At 37.8% G+C, this 24570-nt stretch overlaps 1 protein-coding gene across 1 annotated transcript in view; it reads left to right on the forward strand.

The window, feature by feature from the left end:
- Positions 1 to 10999, forward strand: part of LOC139685629 (PC4 and SFRS1-interacting protein-like) — a 32369-nt gene extending 21370 nt beyond the window's left edge. Inside the window, exon 14 of the mRNA XM_071582564.1 lies at positions 10968 to 10999. Within this exon, the coding sequence (XP_071438665.1) occupies positions 10968 to 10981 (14 nt within the window). The 3' untranslated portion in view covers positions 10982 to 10999. The remainder of the gene's footprint in view (positions 1 to 10967) is intronic.
- The last annotated feature ends 13571 nt before the right edge of the window (positions 11000 to 24570 follow it).

Consider the following 24570-nt stretch of genomic DNA (forward strand, 5'->3'; position numbering starts at 1 on the left):
TTCCATTTGGTTGATATGGAACTCCTATCATTATTTGTCTCCTTCCTTGTAAATGACTGCCATATGTAATTGTTGATTGGAATGGCTGTTAATATCATTTCATAAAAACTACGAGCTAGCTCAGATTTCAGGGAAAATGTTGGAATAGTAAATAGTGTGGCCATTAAACTCATACTAAAAGTCAGTGAACCATAATCGATATATAAATTCTTTTCATTTACAAATGTGGAAAAAATCTAACAATAAAATGATAGTATATGAAAAATATTTAATTTATCAGAAATATAATAAAAATGTTTGGCAATGATACCGGAGGACTTACCGAAACAAACTTGTGTAAGCCTAGACTTGTTGTTAAATTGTCCGCTGACCAATTCCAAAACAATCTGATGGTAAAGTCAAAGTTGGTGTGGGCATATTAGGGAGCAAAAGGAAGAAAATGTTTACTGGCATTGAAAAAAGAAACTTTCGACAAAATTCTGATGCTTAAACAATTGTTTTTTGATTGCTGCATGTTGAGTTGGAGAGGAAGGGGTAAAAATATTGGAGCCATCTTTCAGGGACCAGTGACAGCTGGGTTGGATGAAACGTATTGTGGGAAATTGTGATATGAGTCGTCATGGTAGATGTCTTTTTGGGCTTAGAGTAATGGTCAGTAGGAAATAATGTATGTTGATCTTCCATGAAGGGTAAAAATTAAAGGGGGAGGAGCTTATGGGTTTTCTAAAGGGTGATTTTGACTGCAAGTAGAGCCTTTGTTTTGTGAATGCCGGTAAATGCAATAACTAGAAAAGGTTATTAAAATATTTTTGGGGTCAAGTCTCCGTTGAAAGAGCGGCTGTGTGCTCTACTGAGTTCTTTGCACCTCCTCCAAATGATTGTGCCATTTATTAAAAGTGTGTGCTAAACAAAATTTAATCTACTGCAATGGAGTGTAATATTCACAATCTGAAAGCCTAGCAATAAGACCCATGCTGTCAGCCTGTTTTGCTGATAGAGACTGGAACAGGTTTGACAAATGCATTATTACTTTCATGAGTCCCTCAGTGAAAATTGCCTTTGAGTGCTGTCAATGCAGAGATAATAGTTTCTGTGCCAGGACAGGCTTGCTACAACCGCTTCATCACTTAGTACCATTGCTTTATTTCATAAATTTTGAAACCAATGTCATATGAAGTGGGCTTAGGAGGTGCCGTAAATTATTTAAACTAAGTCATTCAAAAGGAGGTTTCTCATATTATTTATATTAAGCCTTTCGCAAAATAAAATATCCAATTCAATTTTGAGGCATCTTATTATTACTACCGCCAAATAATACACTGCAATTCGCTGCACCTTATTCCTCACAAACTATTCATAATCCGTTGAATGCTATCCAGGCTATATATGATCACTACGGTAATCATAACTGGATGAAAGTGTTGAGAATAGCCAAATATGTCACTTCAGGCTAAGGGTACACGGGATCTATATCACGAAATTGCACCACGTAAAACTAAGCCAAATGGCCATCAACCTCTGATGCACAACCAAGCAGTAGAAGATCATAATAGAGAATGGTGCACATTTCTGTAGCTTGGAAGAAATTCTTTCAGAGCAGCAAAACCATTGCTGAAAGATACAATGCCATGGGTATCTACTTTGGCAGGGCAAAAGACAAAGTTGGCGTCAAAACACAGCTGAGACTGAAAACTCCAATATAGTGACTACAACTCTAGCTGTGTTGGAAATATAGGTAAGAATTCCCCCTTCTTGACCCTTTGAAATACCCCTGCAACTTCAACGGTGTGGCAGTGACCAAAAATCCATGTTCCCCACTGGGTGTTGAGAAACGTGTTCACTTGATATGATTTTGGTGTTTGACCTTTCCTCTGATGAGGATTGGTGTAGAAAGTGCCCACAAATAGAATTAATGCTGTTTATAGTGCAGCTTATAGTTTCAGCTGTGTCAGTGATGCTTCTGAAATTATACTTTTCTAGCTGTGTTGGAAATATAGGTAAGAATTCCCCCTCCTTGACCCTTTGAAATACCCCTACAACTTCAACGGTGTGGCAGCGACCAAAAATCCATGTTCCCCACTGGGTGTTGAGAAACGTGTTCACTTGATATGATTTTGGTGTTTGACCTTTCCTCTGATGAGGATTGGTGTAGAAAGTGCCCACAAATAGAATTAATGCTGTTTATAGTGCAGCTTATAGTTTCAGCTGTGTCAGTGATGCTTCTGAAATTATACTTTTCTGAAATGTTTGTCATTTGAGAAAATTTATCCATTGTGATTTGCCTTTCTAAAATTATTCGTGTATGTCTTCACTTTCACCCAACCTTTCATTTTTTGACCATTTTTTTTACTTTTGAAGGACAAATATTTGATGCACCCATAAATAGTTGCCCACTGGCACTTGAATGTACTGATGTTTTGGAGCCTGTTATGCAAATTTTTCTTTGGAGAATTCAAAATAGTATTTTTGCCATTTCTCATTTGGCAATGTTTGGGTTAGAATGTGTGAGTGAATGCCAGTGGCACATGTCCAGGAGAAAGACTGCCAGAGGGTGCATTGATGATCATCAAGGCTGCTGAGGTAGCATCAGTACAAGACTCTGCTTCATATCCATGGTAGTTACTTTTTGGCCATCCCAAATGCTCATCATCAGCCAAGCTACTACGGCCACATTTAAAGTCAGCTCCCCAAAATTTCATGGTTGAAAATGATGCTGCTGAGGCTCATGGAAATCGTAGAAGTTCATCATTATTCATTCTTCCATGTTTGATGCACAAACACTTAAAAATTACTAATTTCTTGCAGAAACCAGAATTGCAAGAACTCTTTGGGAATATTTTTCAGCAGGATTCAAATTGTCCACTTTAACTAGATAGCCTTCAAAATGGGTTGTAAAAAGGTTAACGGAAGAGTAGTTACCATATCCAGAGATCTAGACTTGATTTGATTGCTATGCATCTTAAGTGAAGATCATTTGATTCATATTTTGGATAATAATTGATTCCCTGACATTTTGATTAGAGACATTGTCTTCATATTGCACAATAAGTACTCCATTCATCAAGGCAGACAAATGGCTGTTAAAATAGGAATTGATCTGAGCAAAGGACAGCTGCAAATGCCATAGAGTGAAGAAGCTGAGAAACAAGGGGCCAGGGTGGGAGAGCAATTGCATGTGAAGGAAGACTGGAGGACAAGGCTGAAGTAAGCCTGTTGAATTACAAGCCAGGTTTCTCACATATTTTTATCATATGAGTTGTTCTAATTTTATAAAACCGAAAAATTTGTTTTAAAATGTTGTCAATCGTGCAAATGCACATTTTTCTTATGTATGTCCTGACAACATAGGAAGTGTGAAATGTTGCACAAAAATGAAATTTTGGATAAACGTGTTTATTTATTTTTATGTTCTTAGGTAATCCACCAAAACACTACCGAGATACATAAACTGTTCTACCTGTTCTAGTTTTTGTCCTGCTATTTTGATGTTTTGCTAAGCCTTTTTATTTCTAGAAAATCGCACAACCTTTGTTAAATAAATATTGATTCTCATCCCATACCTGTCACACTGAATTTCCAATTCACCCAGCAATGCTTGCAACCCCTTGGCTGACGGACAAACTAAAGCTTGGTCATCAGCAAACCTAACTTATTTTACAAATTCCCTGCACACTTTCATTCCTAACTCCAGTTCTTCCAATGCCTCTTTAATCATTTCCTCTGCATACAGCTCGAACAGCAACGGTGATGATGGGCAACCCTGCCTTACACCTCTTCCTAACACTGCCCATCCGGACTCCCCGTTCCCCACCCGCACCTGAGCAGTCTGAGACATGTTCAGGTTGCGGATTAGCCTCCTTTCCTCAAACTGATCATCCCCTAAGTAATCATTTGCCTTACTCTCCATCCTTGTGTTTATGATCCTGAGAACAACTTAAGCTGGGTGGGATATCAAACTTTTTGTCCTGGAGTCCTCACATGATGTAGTCTTTACCTTTTTCAGAATAGGAATTAAAACTAATCTCACAAAGTCTTCCTGCAAGATTTCTTCCTCATAGATACTATGAATCAGCCCATAGAGACTATTCCTCCCACATTTACCTAAACATTTCAGTAGTTCCACAGGAATGTTATCCATCCCCACCGACTTATTTAGCTTCATCTCCATTAATGCCCTTTCTATCTCATCGTCGAGTATACCCGGACCTAAGTTATCTTCCCGTTGGTCATATTCTATCTCCTTGTGTTACTTTGTTGGTCGAAGTTCTTTACTCTAGAGTTCTATATAGTCCTTCCATCTCTCTTGTATATTTCCTGTGTCAAGTATTACCTTACCCACCTTATCTCCAACTGTTGGCATTGATCTCCATTTCTTGCTTCCCGATAAAGATTTAACTTTGCTGTAGAGTGCACCAATTTCACCTTTCCTCTGCAGACTTTCCATATCCTCGCACTGCGTATTCAACCATCCCTCTTTTGCAAAATTTTTGCCCACCTCAATTTATTGTTTAACTCTTTGTACTTCATTTTGCGTGCTCTGTTTATACATTCTTCCATTTTCTCTGCTCATTCATCTTTGTAATCATTTCATCCGTGATCCATGGTTTCCTAGTCCCTTTTGCATTAACGGTTCGAGTACTGTCTTTTGTGGCTTTCGATAACCCTTTCTTGATCCTTTCCTATTTTTCTTCGATAGTACTTAGCTCTTTACCATCCTCCATGATTTCCTCTACCGCCTGTTTGTACTCCTTCCTTTTCAAACCATTTAATGCTTCTACATTCCATTTTTTAACTCGCCGCCCTTGCCTTATCTTTTTGAAACAGACACTACATTTCATAACAACTAAATTGTGGTCAGAGTCCACATCAGCACCCGGGAAGCTGTGCGAATTTATCATACTGTTCCTAAAGCTGTGTCTAACCAGGATATAATCTATCTGATACCTTTCTGAGTCACCTGGCATTTTCCATGTATACTTGCTTCTTTTGTGGTGTCTTAACCAAGTTTTGGTGATGCCTAACCCCTGTCTCCTACAGAACTCCAATGCTTTCTCCTCACGGTCATTCCTTGTGTCTAAACCATAGTCACCCACCTCATCACCATCTCTTCCTTCGCCTACCGTCGCATTCCAATCCCCCATCAATTCCATTGCTGGGGGATTGGGGGCAATTCACTTAACCCAGAGGTGCCAACGGATCGACTAATGTTAGCTAGGACATGGTATTTGGTAACATTAAGTAGTGCAGTGCAGCCTTTTCCAATTATCACTCAATCATTTAATTTTCAAACACTTTGCACTATACAAGAAAGAAAAGAAAATAGCTCAAGTTATAACTAGATTCATAACTGTGATTTGATTTAAAATATTGATATAGTACAACGTAATATCCCATACAATAATATATAGTATCTTCTTCTGCGTCTTATCCTCTGCAATTTTTTTACATTTTTCCCCAATGACCTTCCTTTAACATAAGATTCTCATCCCTAGGTCTCACACTTGCCTCTCGCAATATCTTTTATTTCAATCACTTTGCCTCTCATATCACTATTAGGTTACAAAACTCTTGAACCTTCATTTGCATGGTAAAAAGAGAATTATGCATTCACTTATTATATTTTTTGATTACCTTAATTATATTACATTTTATGCAACTGTTGGTTGAATAGGATATAGGGAGATGATATTATTAACGTATTTTAATGGCAATATATAATATATGGCAATATACATATATTTGTATACAATCATATATGTATATATATATGGACTTGGCATACTTGGCTATGGATCTGGATTCTAATTTGCAACTTTTTTTCAGTATAAGAGGTGAGGGTTTATGATCCGACTGGTCATTACTGAGAGCCTATGAATAAATTATGAAATTTCTGAATTGCAAATTGAATTTATAGCAGCCCTTCCTCTACCTGAATGTGCCAATTTTCCTCACAATCAGTTAGGTTCCTAAATGCAATGGATACTGAAACCCTGACCAAATATTTTCTCCTGAAGCTGATAGTGACTTCTTCACTGTGGTGAAAAGATACCAACACTGTTGCTGAGTAGATCCTTTTTTTCAATCTAATGAGTGCCTATTCTTGAATCATTAGCAATCGTAAATGGTACCTCTTACCAGCAATTCCTTCATCATTTGGCAATACCTAGTTTAGATAATCTAATGTAAAATTTTGAAATAAAAATCTTTTTCAAGTTCAAATGGATTTTTATTCCAAACAAGCAGTTTTGTCAAGCAGTCGACATCAACAGTTAAAATACAGTGGCTTTGTGGTTAAATAAAGATACATTGTTTTTTCAAAATTAGCGAATATAGAAATCATTTATGTACTCCATTCCGAGGATTATAACAAATGTATAAATGACCAGCAAGAAGGTTAGCTCGACCACAGCCCCCAGGAAGGCTAGGAAGTTTAACAGCAGCGACCCCTGAAATCGATACGACAAAAAATTAAAAACAAAATCTTCAGTAGGATTCATTTTGGCGAGCACATGTGAATAAAGGAGAGGATGGAATCACTTTAATGCCAGCTAATTTTTGAGGTTATTTGGAAAGGAATGGGCCTATTATATCAAATATTTGTGCGTGCGGTTGATAGTGTATACTAATCACAGCGAATCCTTCTTGACTGTCTTTGAAAACATTTCTGCTCAATGACCAAATATTCGAAAGAATTTTAGATTGGGTTGGAAGATGCCATAAATAGTCTCCCCTTGAATTGCTTGAAGTCACTGATCTTATATAGTCTAGGGAGTGCACTTCTTACAAACACCCACAGTCAACCACAACAACTACTTGCAGAATCCTTTACACAGTGAACCTAATACAAAAGTAACCCAAACCCTGTGGTCTCCCTCAGCACAGTCTCCTGAGGGGCACAGTTCTTTTGAAAGTGGCATGCATTAGTGAAATGCCCAAAATTTTCCTTCAAGTAAAAATTAACAATAGTTTTGGGATGATTATGTCACTAGGTTCTGCTCATGGTCTTTAAGTAACCTTAATGATCTCTCTCTCGGATTATCTCATCATGTTATGTCATCTTACATGTAAAGGGTAATCTTTCTCAGTACAAGTACAATCACGATTACCATAGTCACTATGCAAGGAGCTGTAATGACCTGCACCAGCAATTTGTCAGAAAACAGAAACTGCTCATGGCCCCGAAGCAATGGGCTTAAGGTTATCCACTAATCTTCTACATGAAATAAATATGACACATAAGTACCTGTTTTGACAAAAAAACTGTACAACCTATTAAAAAATAAAATGTTCTATTATGTAAATCAATACCTGGCAAAATAAGAAATACTTTCAATGTTTCAGACAGCCTAGGGGAAAATAAATCATTATCACATGAAGTGTACCCAGATTAAAATTCAAGAAGATGTATCCATTAGATTGGAATTATTAATACACTTAAATTGGATGATTACCAATAAAATATATACTTAAGTATGTGTTTAATGAACGTGGACAATTTTTGGGCAACTCATGGTGTGAATAGCAGGAAAATATGAGGATGCATGAAAATTTAACACCCCAGGAAGAATTTATGCTTTAATGAAGGATTTGGTTGGCTCCTGATGGATTGCCACTTGGCTGCAGAGATTTCATTCATGATACCGGATTTTACAAAGGTAATGCTTAAAATATGCAAAACATTTGCCAGGGAAAATTTGCTGAGAGACAACATTTGTAACATAAGCATATTGAACCCCTTCTGATTTCATAAAATTAACGCTTCCCTTAAAAACCTACCTCAAGATAGGGATAAGACCAATTATTTCTAGGAGTCCTTATCACTACGTCGTTACATATAAAATACAGAAGATAAGGAAAGACGTATCAAAAGTCCTAAGGCACTATATTATGGGCGCTAAATAATGGGAAAAGAAAAAGTGAACTTATGGTAATCATCACATCACTTGCATCTACTTACCTGGTTCTCGAAATGGAGCATGAATATTTTCGCGGGGGGTGGTTTTCGGGCCCTTTTGGCATCTTCTGCCAACATATCGCGAGGGCTGAGGCTAACGGTATCTATCATCATTCCACCAACCGCCTCCTCGACATAATCTTCATAATCGGCAACTCTAACGTCCATGTTTTCTTCCTGGTTTAAAATGTCTGGTGTCTCGATGTTCGTAGATTCTCTGACGTCGTTGCCATGAAGGCCGACGAAGAGGTTCAAAGTTAGCAGAATGGAAAGAGCTAAAATAGTCATGCTGTGGTATGTATCTGTGAATAAAATGAAGAATAATACAAAACCCGTTAAATCAGAAAATTTTAAGAGGTTTATGGAAGCCTCTCACACTCCCTTGAGTTCTACTTAACAACCACTCCACGTCGACCGAACGCAAGGATTAACAAGCTCATACATGTACACTATAGATGAAATGCTCAAACAAAGCTTCTGTTCCTCCCTTACTACAGAGAATTACTTGGCGCCGACGATAAAACTGGTCTCAAATGATTTTCACCCGTTTTAGGTGCGCGGTGTCTGCGAGACTCAGCGATGATGTGTTACATTGTCGTTGCAGCACACCAACCACGACGAGAGTGGAGTGGAGGGGGGCAGGCTTCTACAATGGCATACTTTCGAAGCTTCAGTTGAGCTAATCCCCAGCAAAAACAGGAATTACGCTCACCCTTGGTTGTATTGATAAACAGTTCATTGGTAATTTATATAATTTCCCCTACTCATGACGAGGTGTAGAGAAACAAATGGCAAGAACCGTTTGTGAATAATCATACTTAAATTTTAATATGTTTTGATCACCTGATGATGCGTTTTTTATTAAAACGATTTATTTGGAAAAACTCTGGTTAAAGTCAGCGTTTCTATTAATTTTCAATGACGCATTGACCAAAGTTGGTTCAACTATAGTAATTCTACCAATGATGAGTTCCATTATCAATACGGAAATTATTAAATCTTTAAGAAATACGCATTTAAGTTTGACGAACGCATTTACCACCTGTATAATTTCGTGAACACGTCAGTTATATGTCTGTGCTGAAAAGGGTATTTAACCATCAAATTTAAAATCATGCCACAAAAGCCAAAGAAAATAATGAAATAGGAGATAAACTATATAATTTTTGCGTGCCTACACATGTTAGCGCATACCAAGAATACTCAACTGAAGACAGTAAAAGCAGTCTTTTTCAAACAAATTACCCCCTCGATGATGCTAGCCTAATAAATCCTCCGGGCCTGATCAAACACCTGCTCGTATATTCGATGATCTAGCAATGGGAATTGCACTATTTCTGGAAATCGAGCATTAGAATTTGCCAGAAGATCGCAATATTCTTAGAGATTGGAAAACGGCTACCGTAACACCGAAATTTAAAAGTGAACCCAGGAGGAGCCAATCAATTACAGACCTGTTTCCGTGTGATCTTTTTTGTGCAAGATTGTGGAACATATAATTACTAGTTCAATTGTGAGAACCACGACAGTCAGGAGTTATTATTAAAAAATCAGCACCGTTTCCGAAAGGATATATCCTTCAAGACAGAACTTCGCTTTTTGTTCTTGATATTCCTGCTTCGGGAGAGAGCAATATTCCAGTCGATGCCGTTTTTCTAGATTTTAAGAAAGGCATCGACAAAGTGTATCAAGGATAGCTATTCACAAAGATACATGATTATGACATAAAAAAATAAATCCTAGGCTGGATTACTCGGGACTGGGTTGGACTTTTTGAATGGTGGTTTTTAAAGAGTAGTCATAGATGGAGATAGCTCAAATGCAGCAGAAGTTACTTCAGGTGTTTCCCAGGGAAGTGTCGCCAGACCTTTTGTAGTCCTACTTTACTTTAACATTGACTTCGTAGTCACTAGTAGGATGTGCTTATTTGCCAACCATGCAGTGGTTTACTGTGGTATCCGTTATCCATATGTGGACGGGCTAATAGAAAATCAGGATTTATTAGAAGAGTACTGGGTAAATGTGATGATAAGTTCCAAGAGAAATGATATCTTTCATTGGATAGGCTACATTTAACATTTGTTAAGAGTATATGGGACCCTCACAAAGTTGGATTTTGATTGCCACATTAGATGGTGAGCAGAATTGAGTACGGTAATTTTACTGCCTGCTCTCCACTCCCTGGCAATGGCCTGCAGAACACAAAAATAACCAAATACGTAACAGCTGGAGATTGCCCACACGCCGTATTTCCAAGCCATTCTGTTTAAAGAGCCTTTGTGACACTAGATGTAAATTGAAGCCTTGTAATCAATTATAAGGGATCATTCTCTTGAAATATTATGAAATTATTGAGTATTTTGTGAGTAACTATCAGAAACTCAGACTTCCTCCAAGATTTGATACTATGCCTTGACAAGTTTGACTTTCCTTAATTCAGTTCATCAGCTATCATTTGGGCAGTTTTCAACATTGGATAAGGACACGGGACTGCCCACGATTAATGTTGCTGTTATCACTGGTGGTTGAAGATCATCCGTGGCGTCTTGTCGGCCACCGTTAAAATGCTTAATCCACTTGAAAAAGGATGCTTTCTTCAGACCATTATCACCGTAAAAGGCTGTCAACATTTCAGTAATTTCATGACAACTCTTACCAAAGTTTACCAAAAACTTGATGTTGATTTGTTGCTCTGTGATTTTGTCAATTACTATTTTCTGCAAGCAGTAAAAACAAGAACAACAGAGACTAACATAACTGGCACCATACGCACAGCTCGACGATCTGCCAAGCATAGAGAGTACATTGGGTCTCGGGCAACTAGCGCTGCTGGTGGCGGGGCTATAGTCCAAGTCAAGGTTGCCAGATGGCATCAGTTCACTCAATTATTGCACAGACCACATATGCACCTAAGAGTGATCATTTGATTGATAACTTTTGAATAGTAATTGATTTCCTGACATTTTGATTATAGACATTGTGTTTATTTTAATGTTTCATGTTACATATTCAGAATCCCACAAATAAGTACTCGACTCATCAAGGCCAAACAAATTACTGCTAAAGAAGAGAATGATCTGAGCGAAGTGCGAGTGAAGAAGCTGGGAAACGGGAGGGCCTGGGTGAGAGAGCATGTGAAAGAAGACTGCAAGAAACCAGTTTAAGAGAGGACAAGGCTGAAGTAAGCCTGTTGAATCACAAGCGAGTGTGTTTCTCGCAAATTATAATCATCAAAGTTGTATTATTTTGAATGCAGAAACATTTGTTTTAAAATGTTGTTAATCGTGCAAATGTATATGTTTCTTATATATGTCCTGACAACATTGGAAGTGTGAAATGTTGGACAGAAGACCTTCTTGAAGTGAAGTTGTCACTGGAAATTTGGTTGTGGTGGGAACCCACAGGCCATTGTAAATTTAAGTGTATACAATAAATGTCTTTTCTGCTGAGTAATTCATTATTCATTCTGATTACATAATTTGCTATTTTAAGTTTAAATGAAATATATGGTGGAACTGAAATATTTGAAAAAACGTTTAAATCCTTTGAGCTGATTGAGTTTTTCAAAATTCAGATGTAGTTCCTGTAATAATGATGTGTAGTGTTTTTAACTGCATGCAAGTTGTCGCTACTTTATTTTACCACCATGATTTCATGGTGCCCAAAAGTCCAGGAAAAACTCAGGATTTGTGACATGGACCTGGGAATTTCCACTTTGCATTGTGGTCATTTTGATGCACTTGAAAGGAATGAGCACCACTCACCTTGTTGTAGTCCTTCCCTCTCCAGGTTGCTCGCATGACTGTGCTTGTGATGGGTGCAGCACTAGATCCTAGTGCACATCGATTTGATTTAGTTGGTTGTTTATCCCGCTTTGGCTGGATTACAACCTTGGAAAATATTACTCAATGTTTGTTTGAGTTTGGCGTTAGTTATATTACTGCGCCCTGGATTGAGGAGAGTTAGGAGGCAGCGCTGACTCGGAGTCCCATAATAGTGCCAGACACTCTCCATCAACCAGCAGTCCTCTTAATAGAAGAAGGAGAAATGGAACAAGTGCCTACAAAGCAAGTTTAGTCATATTGCAGTCATCTCTTTTTCATGGGAAAGACCTCATTAAAGTCAGCATTTTGTCACCTTTTGTGCACGTTTTCTGCCGGTCTTAACCTCTTCTACAGCAGGCAGGCATCTCCCATGTTCTTTTGATGACACAAGTGTCAGTGCATGAAGGTGGCTATTTTAGGTCCCTCGAACGAATGAGTAGGGTCTGGTGATAAATGCAAAAAGGGACGAATCCTTTGATTTTTAATGCTTGATTGTGGCTGAATCCTGTTATGTATTATTGATATGTTGTTCTGGAAGGGAATGGCCAAAAATACATTGGTAAACTGACAATGGGCAATATGTGAAGGGGAACGTTACTCCTGCTTCTTTCTCTGTGGGTTTAAAATGGAGCTTCTTATGGAATAATTAAATAGGACTTCCATTTGGTTGATATGGAACTCCTATCATTATTTGTCTCCTTCCTTGTAAATGACTGCCATATGTAATTGTTGATTGGAATGGCTGTTAATATCATTTCATAAAAACTACGAGCTAGCTCAGATTTCAGGGAAAATGTTGGAATAGTAAATAGTGTGGCCATTAAACTCATACTAAAAGTCAGTGAACCATAATCGATATATAAATTCTTTTCATTTACAAATGTGGAAAAAATCTAACAATAAAATGATAGTATATGAAAAATATTTAATTTATCAGAAATATAATAAAAATGTTTGGCAATGATACCGGAGGACTTACCGAAACAAACTTGTGTAAGCCTAGACTTGTTGTTAAATTGTCCGCTGACCAATTCCAAAACAATCTGATGGTAAAGTCAAAGTTGGTGTGGGCATATTAGGGAGCAAAAGGAAGAAAATGTTTACTGGCATTGAAAAAAGAAACTTTCGACAAAATTCTGATGCTTAAACAATTGTTTTTTGATTGCTGCATGTTGAGTTGGAGAGGAAGGGGTAAAAATATTGGAGCCATCTTTCAGGGACCAGTGACAGCTGGGTTGGATGAAACGTATTGTGGGAAATTGTGATATGAGTCGTCATGGTAGATGTCTTTTTGGGCTTAGAGTAATGGTCAGTAGGAAATAATGTATGTTGATCTTCCATGAAGGGTAAAAATTAAAGGGGGAGGAGCTTATGGGTTTTCTAAAGGGTGATTTTGACTGCAAGTAGAGCCTTTGTTTTGTGAATGCCGGTAAATGCAATAACTAGAAAAGGTTATTAAAATATTTTTGGGGTCAAGTCTCCGTTGAAAGAGCGGCTGTGTGCTCTACTGAGTTCTTTGCACCTCCTCCAAATGATTGTGCCATTTATTAAAAGTGTGTGCTAAACAAAACTTAATCTACTGCAATGGAGTGTAATATTCACAATCTGAAAGCCTAGCAATAAGACCCATGCTGTCAGCCTGTTTTGCTGATAGAGACTGGAACAGGTTTGACAAATGCATTATTACTTTCATGAGTCCCTCAGTGAAAATTGCCTCTGGGTGCTGTCAATGCAGAGATAATAGTTTCTGTGCCAGGACAGGCTTGCTACAACCGTTTGATCACTTTGTACCATTGCTATATCTTATAAATATTGAAATTATACTTTTCTGAAATGTTTGTCATTTGAGAAAATTTATCCATTGTGATTTGCCTTTCTAAAATTATTCGTGTATGTCTTCACTTTCACCCAACCTTTCATTTTTTGACCATTTTTTTTACTTTTGAAGGACAAATATTTGATGCACCCATATATAGTTGCCCACTGGCACTTGAATGTACTGATGTTTTGGAGCCTGTTATGCAAATTTTTCTTTGGAGAATTCAAAATAGTATTTTTGCCATTTCTCATTTGGCAATGTTTGGGTTAGAATGTGTGAGTGAATGCCAGTGGCACATGTCCAGGAGAAAGACTGCCAGAGGGTGCATTGATGATCATCAAGGCTGCTGAGGTAGCATCAGTACAAGACTCTGCTTCATATCCATGGTAGTTACTTTTTGGCCATCCCAAATGCTCATCATCAGCCAAGCTACTACGGCCACATTTAAAGTCAGCTCCCCAAAATTTCATGGTTGAAAATGATGCTGCTGAGGCTCATGGAAATCGTAGAAGTTCATCATTATTCATTCTTCCATGTTTGATGCACAAACACTTAAAAATTACTAATTTCTTGCAGAAACCAGAATTGCAAGAACTCTTTGGGAATATTTTTCAGCAGGATTCAAATTGTCCACTTTAACTAGATAGCCTTCAAAATGGGTTGTAAAAAGGTTAACGGAAGAGTAGTTACCATATCCAGAGATCTAGACTTGATTTGATTGCTATGCATCTTAAGTGAAGATCATTTGATTCATATTTTGGATAATAATTGATTCCCTGACATTTTGATTAGAGACATTGTCTTCATATTGCACAATAAGTACTCCATTCATCAAGGCAGACAAATGGCTGTTAAAATAGGAATTGATCTGAGCAAAGGACAGCTGCAAATGCCATAGAGTGAAGAAGCTGAGAAACAAGGGGCCAGGGTGGGAGAGCAATTGCATGTGAAGGAAGACTGGAGGACAAGGCTGAAGTAAGCCTGTTGAATTACAAGCCAGGTTTCTCACATATTTTTATCATATGAGTTGTTCTAATTTTATAAAACCGAAAAATTTGTTTTAAAATGTTGTCAATCGTGCAAATGCACATTTTTCTTATGTATGTCCTGACAACATAGGAAGTGTGAAATGTTGCACAAAAATGAAATTTTGGATAAACGTGTTTATTTATTTTTATGTTCTTAGGTAATCCACCAAAACACTACCGAGATACATAAACTGTTCTACCTGTTCTAGTTTTTGTCCTGCTATTTTGATGTTTTGCTAAGCCTTTTTATTTCTAGAAAATCGCACAACCTTTGTTAAATAAATATTGATTCTCATCCCATACCTGTCACACTGAATTTCCAATTCACCCAGCAATGCTTGCAACCCCTTGGCTGACGGACAAACTAAAGCTTGGTCATCAGCAAACCTAACTTATTTTACAAATTCCCTGCACACTTTCATTCCTAACTCCAGTTCTTCCAATGCCTCTTTAATCATTTCCTCTGCATACAGCTCGAACAGCAACGGTGATGATGGGCAACCCTGCCTTACACCTCTTCCTAACACTGCCCATCCGGACTCCCCGTTCCCCACCCGCACCTGAGCAGTCTGAGACATGTTCAGGTTGCGGATTAGCCTCCTTTCCTCAAACTGATCATCCCCTAAGTAATCATTTGCCTTACTCTCCATCCTTGTGTTTATGATCCTGAGAACAACTTAAGCTGGGTGGGATATCAAACTTTTTGTCCTGGAGTCCTCACATGATGTAGTCTTTACCTTTTTCAGAATAGGAATTAAAACTAATCTCACAAAGTCTTCCTGCAAGATTTCTTCCTCATAGATACTATGAATCAGCCCATAGAGACTATTCCTCCCACATTTACCTAAACATTTCAGTAGTTCCACAGGAATGTTATCCATCCCCACCGACTTATTTAGCTTCATCTCCATTAATGCCCTTTCTATCTCATCGTCGAGTATACCCGGACCTAAGTTATCTTCCCGTTGGTCATATTCTATCTCCTTGTGTTACTTTGTTGGTCGAAGTTCTTTACTCTAGAGTTCTATATAGTCCTTCCATCTCTCTTGTATATTTCCTGTGTCAAGTATTACCTTACCCACCTTATCTCCAACTGTTGGCATTGATCTCCATTTCTTGCTTCCCGATAAAGATTTAACTTTGCTGTAGAGTGCACCAATTTCACCTTTCCTCTGCAGACTTTCCATATCCTCGCACTGCGTATTCAACCATCCCTCTTTTGCAAAATTTTTGCCCACCTCAATTTATTGTTTAACTCTTTGTACTTCATTTTGCGTGCTCTGTTTATACATTCTTCCATTTTCTCTGCTCATTCATCTTTGTAATCATTTCATCCGTGATCCATGGTTTCCTAGTCCCTTTTGCATTAACGGTTCGAGTACTGTCTTTTGTGGCTTTCGATAACCCTTTCTTGATCCTTTCCTATTTTTCTTCGATAGTACTTAGCTCTTTACCATCCTCCATGATTTCCTCTACCGCCTGTTTGTACTCCTTCCTTTTCAAACCATTTAATGCTTCTACATTCCATTTTTTAACTCGCCGCCCTTGCCTTATCTTTTTGAAACAGACACTACATTTCATAACAACTAAATTGTGGTCAGAGTCCACATCAGCACCCGGGAAGCTGTGCGAATTTATCATACTGTTCCTAAAGCTGTGTCTAACCAGGATATAATCTATCTGATACCTTTCTGAGTCACCTGGCATTTTCCATGTATACTTGCTTCTTTTGTGGTGTCTTAACCAAGTTTTGGTGATGCCTAACCCCTGTCTCCTACAGAACTCCAATGCTTTCTCCTCACGGTCATTCCTTGTGTCTAAACCATAGTCACCCACCTCATCACCATCTCTTCCTTCGCCTACCGTCGCATTCCAATCCCCCATCAATTCCATTGCTGGGGGATTGGGGGCAATTCACTTAACCCAGAGGTGCCAACGGATCGACTAATGTTAGCTAGGACATGGTATTTGGTAACATTAAGTAGTGCAGTGCAGCCTTTTCCAATTATCACTCAATCATTTAATTTTCAAACACTTTGCACTATACAAGAAAGAAAAGAAAATAGCTCAAGTTATAACTAGATTCATAACTGTGATTTGATTTAAAATATTGATATAGTACAACGTAATATCCCATACAATAATATATAGTATCTTCTTCTGCGTCTTATCCTCTGCAATTTTTTTACATTTTTCCCCAATGACCTTCCTTTAACATAAGATTCTCATCCCTAGGTCTCACACTTGCCTCTCGCAATATCTTTTATTTCAATCACTTTGCCTCTCATATCACTATTAGGTTACAAAACTCTTGAACCTTCATTTGCATGGTAAAAAGAGAATTATGCATTCACTTATTATATTTTTTGATTACCTTAATTATATTACATTTTATGCAACTGTTGGTTGAATAGGATATAGGGAGATGATATTATTAACGTATTTTAATGGCAATATATAATATATGGCAATATACATATATTTGTATACAATCATATATGTATATATATATGGACTTGGCATACTTGGCTATGGATCTGGATTCTAATTTGCAACTTTTTTTCAGTATAAGAGGTGAGGGTTTATGATCCGACTGGTCATTACTGAGAGCCTATGAATAAATTATGAAATTTCTGAATTGCAAATTGAATTTATAGCAGCCCTTCCTCTACCTGAATGTGCCAATTTTCCTCACAATCAGTTAGGTTCCTAAATGCAATGGATACTGAAACCCTGACCAAATATTTTCTCCTGAAGCTGATAGTGACTTCTTCACTGTGGTGAAAAGATACCAACACTGTTGCTGAGTAGATCCTTTTTTTCAATCTAATGAGTGCCTATTCTTGAATCATTAGCAATCGTAAATGGTACCTCTTACCAGCAATTCCTTCATCATTTGGCAATACCTAGTTTAGATAATCTAATGTAAAATTTTGAAATAAAAATCTTTTTCAAGTTCAAATGGATTTTTATTCCAAACAAGCAGTTTTGTCAAGCAGTCGACATCAACAGTTAAAATACAGTGGCTTTGTGGTTAAATAAAGATACATTGTTTTTTCAAAATTAGCGAATATAGAAATCATTTATGTACTCCATTCCGAGGATTATAACAAATGTATAAATGACCAGCAAGAAGGTTAGCTCGACCACAGCCCCCAGGAAGGCTAGGAAGTTTAACAGCAGCGACCCCTGAAATCGATACGACAAAAAATTAAAAACAAAATCTTCAGTAGGATTCATTTTGGCGAGCACATGTGAATAAAGGAGAGGATGGAATCACTTTAATGCCAGCTAATTTTTGAGGTTATTTGGAAAGGAATGGGCCTATTATATCAAATATTTGTGCGTGCGGTTGATAGTGTATACTAATCACAGCGAATCCTTCTTGACTGTCTTTGAAAACATTTCTGCTCAATGACCAAATATTCGAAAGAATTTTAGATTGGGTTGGAAGATGCCATAAATAGTCTCCCCTTGAATTGCTTGAAGTCACTGATCTTATATAGTCTAGGGAGTGCACTTCTTACAAACACCCACAGTCAACCACAACAACTACTTGCAGAATCCTTTACACAGTGAACCTAATACAAAAGTAACCCAAACCCTGTGGTCTCCCTCAGCACAGTCTCCTGAGGGGCACAGTTCTTTTGAAAGTGGCATGCATTAGTGAAATGCCCAAAATTTTCCTTCAAGTAAAAATTAACAATAGTTTTGGGATGATTATGTCACTAGGTTCTGCTCATGGTCTTTAAGTAACCTTAATGATCTCTCTCTCGGATTATCTCATCATGTTATGTCATCTTACATGTAAAGGGTAATCTTTCTCAGTACAAGTACAATCACGATTACCATAGTCACTATGCAAGGAGCTGTAATGACCTGCACCAGCAATTTGTCAGAAAACAGAAACTGCTCATGGCCCCGAAGCAATGGGCTTAAGGTTATCCACTAATCTTCTACATGAAATAAATATGACACATAAGTACCTGTTTTGACAAAAAAACTGTACAACCTATTAAAAAATAAAATGTTCTATTATGTAAATCAATACCTGGCAAAATAAGAAATACTTTCAATGTTTCAGACAGCCTAGGGGAAAATAAATCATTATCACATGAAGTGTACCCAGATTAAAATTCAAGAAGATGTATCCATTAGATTGGAATTATTAATACACTTAAATTGGATGATTACCAATAAAATATATACTTAAGTATGTGTTTAATGAACGTGGACAATTTTTGGGCAACTCATGGTGTGAATAGCAGGAAAATATGAGGATGCATGAAAATTTAACACCCCAGGAAGAATTTATGCTTTAATGAAGGATTTGGTTGGCTCCTGATGGATTGCCACTTGGCTGCAGAGATTTCATTCATGATACCGGATTTTACAAAGGTAATGCTTAAAATATGCAAAACATTTGCCAGGGAAAATTTGCTGAGAGACAACATTTGTAACATAAGCATATTGAACCCCTTCTGATTTCATAAAATTAACGCTTCCCTTAAAAACCTACCTCAAGATAGGGATAAGACCAATTATTTCTAGGAGTCCTTATCACTACGTCGTTACATATAAAATACAGAAGATAAGGAAAGACGTATCAAAAGTCCTAAGGCACTATATTATGGGCGCTAAATAATGGGAAAAGAAAAAGTGAACTTATGGTAATCATCACATCACTTGCATCTACTTACCTGGTTCTCGAAATGGAGCATGAATATTTTCGCGGGGGGTGGTTTTCGGGCCCTTTTGGCATCTTCTGCCAACATATCGCGAGGGCTGAGGCTAACGGTATCTATCATCATTCCACCAACCGCCTCCTCGACATAATCTTCATAATCGGCAACTCTAACGTCCATGTTTTCTTCCTGGTTTAAAATGTCTGGTGTCTCGATGTTCGTAGATTCTCTGACGTCGTTGCCATGAAGGCCGACGAAGAGGTTCAAAGTTAGCAGAATGGAAAGAGCTAAAATAGTCATGCTGTGGTATGTATCTGTGAATAAAATGAAGAATAATACAAAACCCGTTAAATCAGAAAATTTTAAGAGGTTTATGGAAGCCTCTCACACTCCCTTGAGTTCTACTTAACAACCACTCCACGTCGACCGAACGCAAGGATTAACAAGCTCATACATGTACACTATAGATGAAATGCTCAAACAAAGCTTCTGTTCCTCCCTTACTACAGAGAATTACTTGGCGCCGACGATAAAACTGGTCTCAAATGATTTTCACCCGTTTTAGGTGCGCGGTGTCTGCGAGACTCAGCGATGATGTGTTACATTGTCGTTGCAGCACACCAACCACGACGAGAGTGGAGTGGAGGGGGGCAGGCTTCTACAATGGCATACTTTCGAAGCTTCAGTTGAGCTAATCCCCAGCAAAAACAGGAATTACGCTCACCCTTGGTTGTATTGATAAACAGTTCATTGGTAATTTATATAATTTCCCCTACTCATGACGAGGTGTAGAGAAACAAATGGCAAGAACCGTTTGTGAATAATCATACTTAAATTTTAATATGTTTTGATCACCTGATGATGCGTTTTTTATTAAAACGATTTATTTGGAAAAACTCTGGTTAAAGTCAGCGTTTCTATTAATTTTCAATGACGCATTGACCAAAGTTGGTTCAACTATAGTAATTCTACCAATGATGAGTTCCATTATCAATACGGAAATTATTAAATCTTTAAGAAATACGCATTTAAGTTTGACGAACGCATTTACCACCTGTATAATTTCGTGAACACGTCAGTTATATGTCTGTGCTGAAAAGGGTATTTAACCATCAAATTTAAAATCATGCCACAAAAGCCAAAGAAAATAATGAAATAGGAGATAAACTATATAATTTTTGCGTGCCTACACATGTTAGCGCATACCAAGAATACTCAACTGAAGACAGTAAAAGCAGTCTTTTTCAAACAAATTACCCCCTCGATGATGCTAGCCTAATAAATCCTCCGGGCCTGATCAAACACCTGCTCGTATATTCGATGATCTAGCAATGGGAATTGCACTATTTCTGGAAATCGAGCATTAGAATTTGCCAGAAGATCGCAATATTCTTAGAGATTGGAAAACGGCTACCGTAACACCGAAATTTAAAAGTGAACCCAGGAGGAGCCAATCAATTACAGACCTGTTTCCGTGTGATCTTTTTTGTGCAAGATTGTGGAACATATAATTACTAGTTCAATTGTGAGAACCACGACAGTCAGGAGTTATTATTAAAAAATCAGCACCGTTTCCGAAAGGATATATCCTTCAAGACAGAACTTCGCTTTTTGTTCTTGATATTCCTGCTTCGGGAGAGAGCAATATTCCAGTCGATGCCGTTTTTCTAGATTTTAAGAAAGGCATCGACAAAGTGTATCAAGGATAGCTATTCACAAAGATACATGATTATGACATAAAAAAATAAATCCTAGGCTGGATTACTCGGGACTGGGTTGGACTTTTTGAATGGTGGTCTTTAAAGAGTGGTCATAGATGGAGATAGCTCAAATGCAGCAGAAGTTACTTCAGGTGTTTCCCAGGGAAGTGTCGCCAGACCTTTTTTAGTCCTACTTTACTTTAACATTGACTTCGTAGTCCCTAGTAGCATGTGCTTATTTGCCAACCATGCAGTGGTTTACTGTGGTATCCGTTATCCATATGTGGACGGGCTAATAGAAAATCAGGATTTTTTAGAAGAGTACTGGGTAAATGTGATGATAAGTTCCAAGAGAAATGATATCTTTCATTGGATAGGCTACATTTAACATATGTTAAGAGTATATGGGACCCTCACAAAGTTGAGTACTTATTGTGCAATATGAAGACAATGTCTCTAATCAAAATGTCAGGGAATCAATTATTATCCAAAATATGAATCAAATGATCTTCACTTAAGATGCATAGCAATCAAATCAAGTCTAGATCTCTGGATATGGTAACTACTCTTCCGTTAACCTTTTTACAACCCATTTTGAAGGCTATCTAGTTAAAGTGGACAATTTGAATCCTGCTGAAAAATATTCCCAAAGAGTTCTTGCAATTCTGGTTTCTGCAAGAAATTAGTAATTTTTAAGTGTTTGTGCATCAAACATGGAAGAATGAATAATGATGAACTTCTACGATTTCCATGAGCCTCAGCAGCATCATTTTCAACCATGAAATTTTGGGGAGCTGACTTTAAATGTGGCCGTAGTAGCTTGGCTGATGATGAGCATTTGGGATGGCCAAAAAGTAACTACCACGGATATGAAGCAGAGTCTTGTACTGATGCTACCTCAGCAGCCTTGATGATCATCAATGCACCCTCTGGCAGTCTTTCTCCTGGACATGTGCCACTGACATTCACTCACACATTCTAACCCAAACATTGCCAAATGAGAAATGGGAAAAATACTATTTTGAATTCTCCAAAGAAAAATTTGCATAACAGGCTCCAAAACATCAGTACATTCAAGTGCCAGTGGGCAACTATATATAGGTGCATCAAATATTTGTCCTTCAAAAGTAAAAAAATGGTCAAAAAATGAAAGGTTGGGTGAAAGTGAAGACATACACGAATAATTTTAGAAAGGCAAATCACAATGGATAAATTTTCTCAAATGACAAACATTTCAGAAAAGTATAATTTCAGAAGCATCACTGACACAGCTGAAACTATAAGCTGCACTATAAACAGCATTAATTCTATTTGTGGGCACTTTCTACACCAATCCTCATCAGAGGAAAGGTCAAACACCAAAATCATATCAAGTGAACACGTTTCTCAAAACCCAGTGGGGAACATGGATTTTAGGTCGCTGCCACACCGCTGAAGTTGCAGGGGTATTTCAAAGGGTCAAGAAGGGGGAATTCTTACTTACATTTCCAACACAGCTGGAGTTGTAGTTCTGTATTGGAGTTTTCAGTCTCAGCTGTGTTTCAACGCCAACTTTGTCTTTTGCCCTGCCAAAGTAGATACCCATGGCATGGTATCTTTCAGCAATGGTTTTGTTGCTCTGAAAGAATTTCTTCCAAGCTACAGAAATGTGCACCATTCTCTATTATGATCTTCTACTGTTTGGTTGTGCATCAGATGTTGATGGCCATTTGGCTTAGTTTTATGTGGTGCACTTTCGTGATATTGATCCCGTGTACCCTGAGCCTGAAGTGACATATTTGGATATTCTCAACACTTTCATCCAGTTATGATTACCGTAGTGATCATATATAGCCTGGATAGCATTCAACGGATAGTGAATAGTTTGTGAGGAATAAGGTGCAGCGAATTGCAGTGTATTATTTGGCAGTTGTAATAATAAGATGAGTCAAAATTGAATTGGATATTTTATATTGCGAATGGCTTAATATAAATAATATGAGCAACCTCCTTTTCAATTGCTTAATTTAAATAATTTACGGCATCCCCTAAGCCCACTTCACATGACATTGGTTTCAATATTTATAAGATATAGCAATGGTACAAAGTGATCAAACGGTTGTAGCAAGCCTGTCCTGGCACAGAAACTATTATCTCTGCATTGACAGCACCCAGAGGCAATTTTCACTGAGGGACTCATGAAAGTAATAATGCATTTGTCAAACCTGTTTCAGTCTCTATCAGCAAAACAGGCTGACAGCATGGGTCTTATTGCGAGGCTTTCAGATTGTGAATATTACACACCATTGCAGTAGATTAAGTTTTGTTTAGCACACACTTTTAATAAATGGCACAATCATTTGGAGGAGGTGCAAAGAACTCAGTAGAGCACACAGCCGGTCTTTCAATGGAGGCCTGACCCCAAAAATATTTTAATAACCTTTTCTAGTTATTGCATTTACCGGCAAACTGGTCAAGGCATAGTATCAAATCTTGGAGGAAGTCTGAGTTTCTGATAGTTACTCACAATATACTCAATAATTTAAAATATTTCAAGAGAATGATCCCTTATAATTGATTACAAGGCTTCAATTTACATCTAGTGTCACAAAGGCTCTTTAAACAGAATGGCTTGGAAATACGGCGTGTGGGCAATCTCCAGCTGTTACGTATTTGGTTATTTTTGCGTTCTGCAGGCCATTGCCAGGGAGTGGAGAGCAGGCAGTAAAATTACCGTACTCAATTCTGCTCACCATCTAATGTGGCAATCAAAATCCAACTTTGTGAGGGTCCCATATACTCTTAACATATGTTAAATGTAGCCTATCCAATGAAAGATATCATTTCTCTTGGAACTTATCATCACATTTACCCAGTACTCTTCTAAAAAATCCTGATTTTCTATTAGCCCGTCCACATATGGATAACGGATACCACAGTAAACCACTGCATGGTTGGCAAATAAGCACATGCTACTAGGGACTACGAAGTCAATGTTAAAGTAAAGTAGGACTAAAAAAGGTCTGGCGACACTTCCCTGGGAAACACCTGAAGTAACTTCTGCTGCATTTGAGCTATCTCCATCTATGACCACTCTTTAAAGACCACCATTCAAAAAGTCCAACCCAGTCCCGAGTAATCCAGCCTAGGATTTATTTTTTTATGTCATAATCATGTATCTTTGTGAATAGCTATCCTTGATACACTTTGTCGATGCCTTTCTTAAAATCTAGAAAAACGGCATCGACTGGAATATTGCTCTCTCCCGAAGCAGGAATATCAGGAACAAAAAGCGAAGTTCTGTCTTGAAGGATATATCCTTTCGGAAACGGTGCTGATTTTTTAATAATAACTCCTGACTGTCGTGGTTCTCACAATTGAACTAGTAATTATATGTTCCACAATCTTGCACAAAAAAGATCACACGGAAACAGGTCTGTAATTGATTGGCTCCTCCTGGGTTCACTTTTAAATTTCGGTGTTACGGTAGCCGTTTTCCAATCTCTAAGAATATTGCGATCTTCTGGCAAATTCTAATGCTCGATTTCCAGAAATAGTGCAATTCCCATTGCTAGATCATC

The sequence above is a fragment of the Hetaerina americana genome, unplaced genomic scaffold (genome assembly GCF_022747635.1).
Source record: "Hetaerina americana unplaced genomic scaffold, ioHetAmer1.1.p SCAF_12, whole genome shotgun sequence".
In the NCBI taxonomy this organism is placed as follows: domain Eukaryota; kingdom Metazoa; phylum Arthropoda; class Insecta; order Odonata; family Calopterygidae; genus Hetaerina; species Hetaerina americana.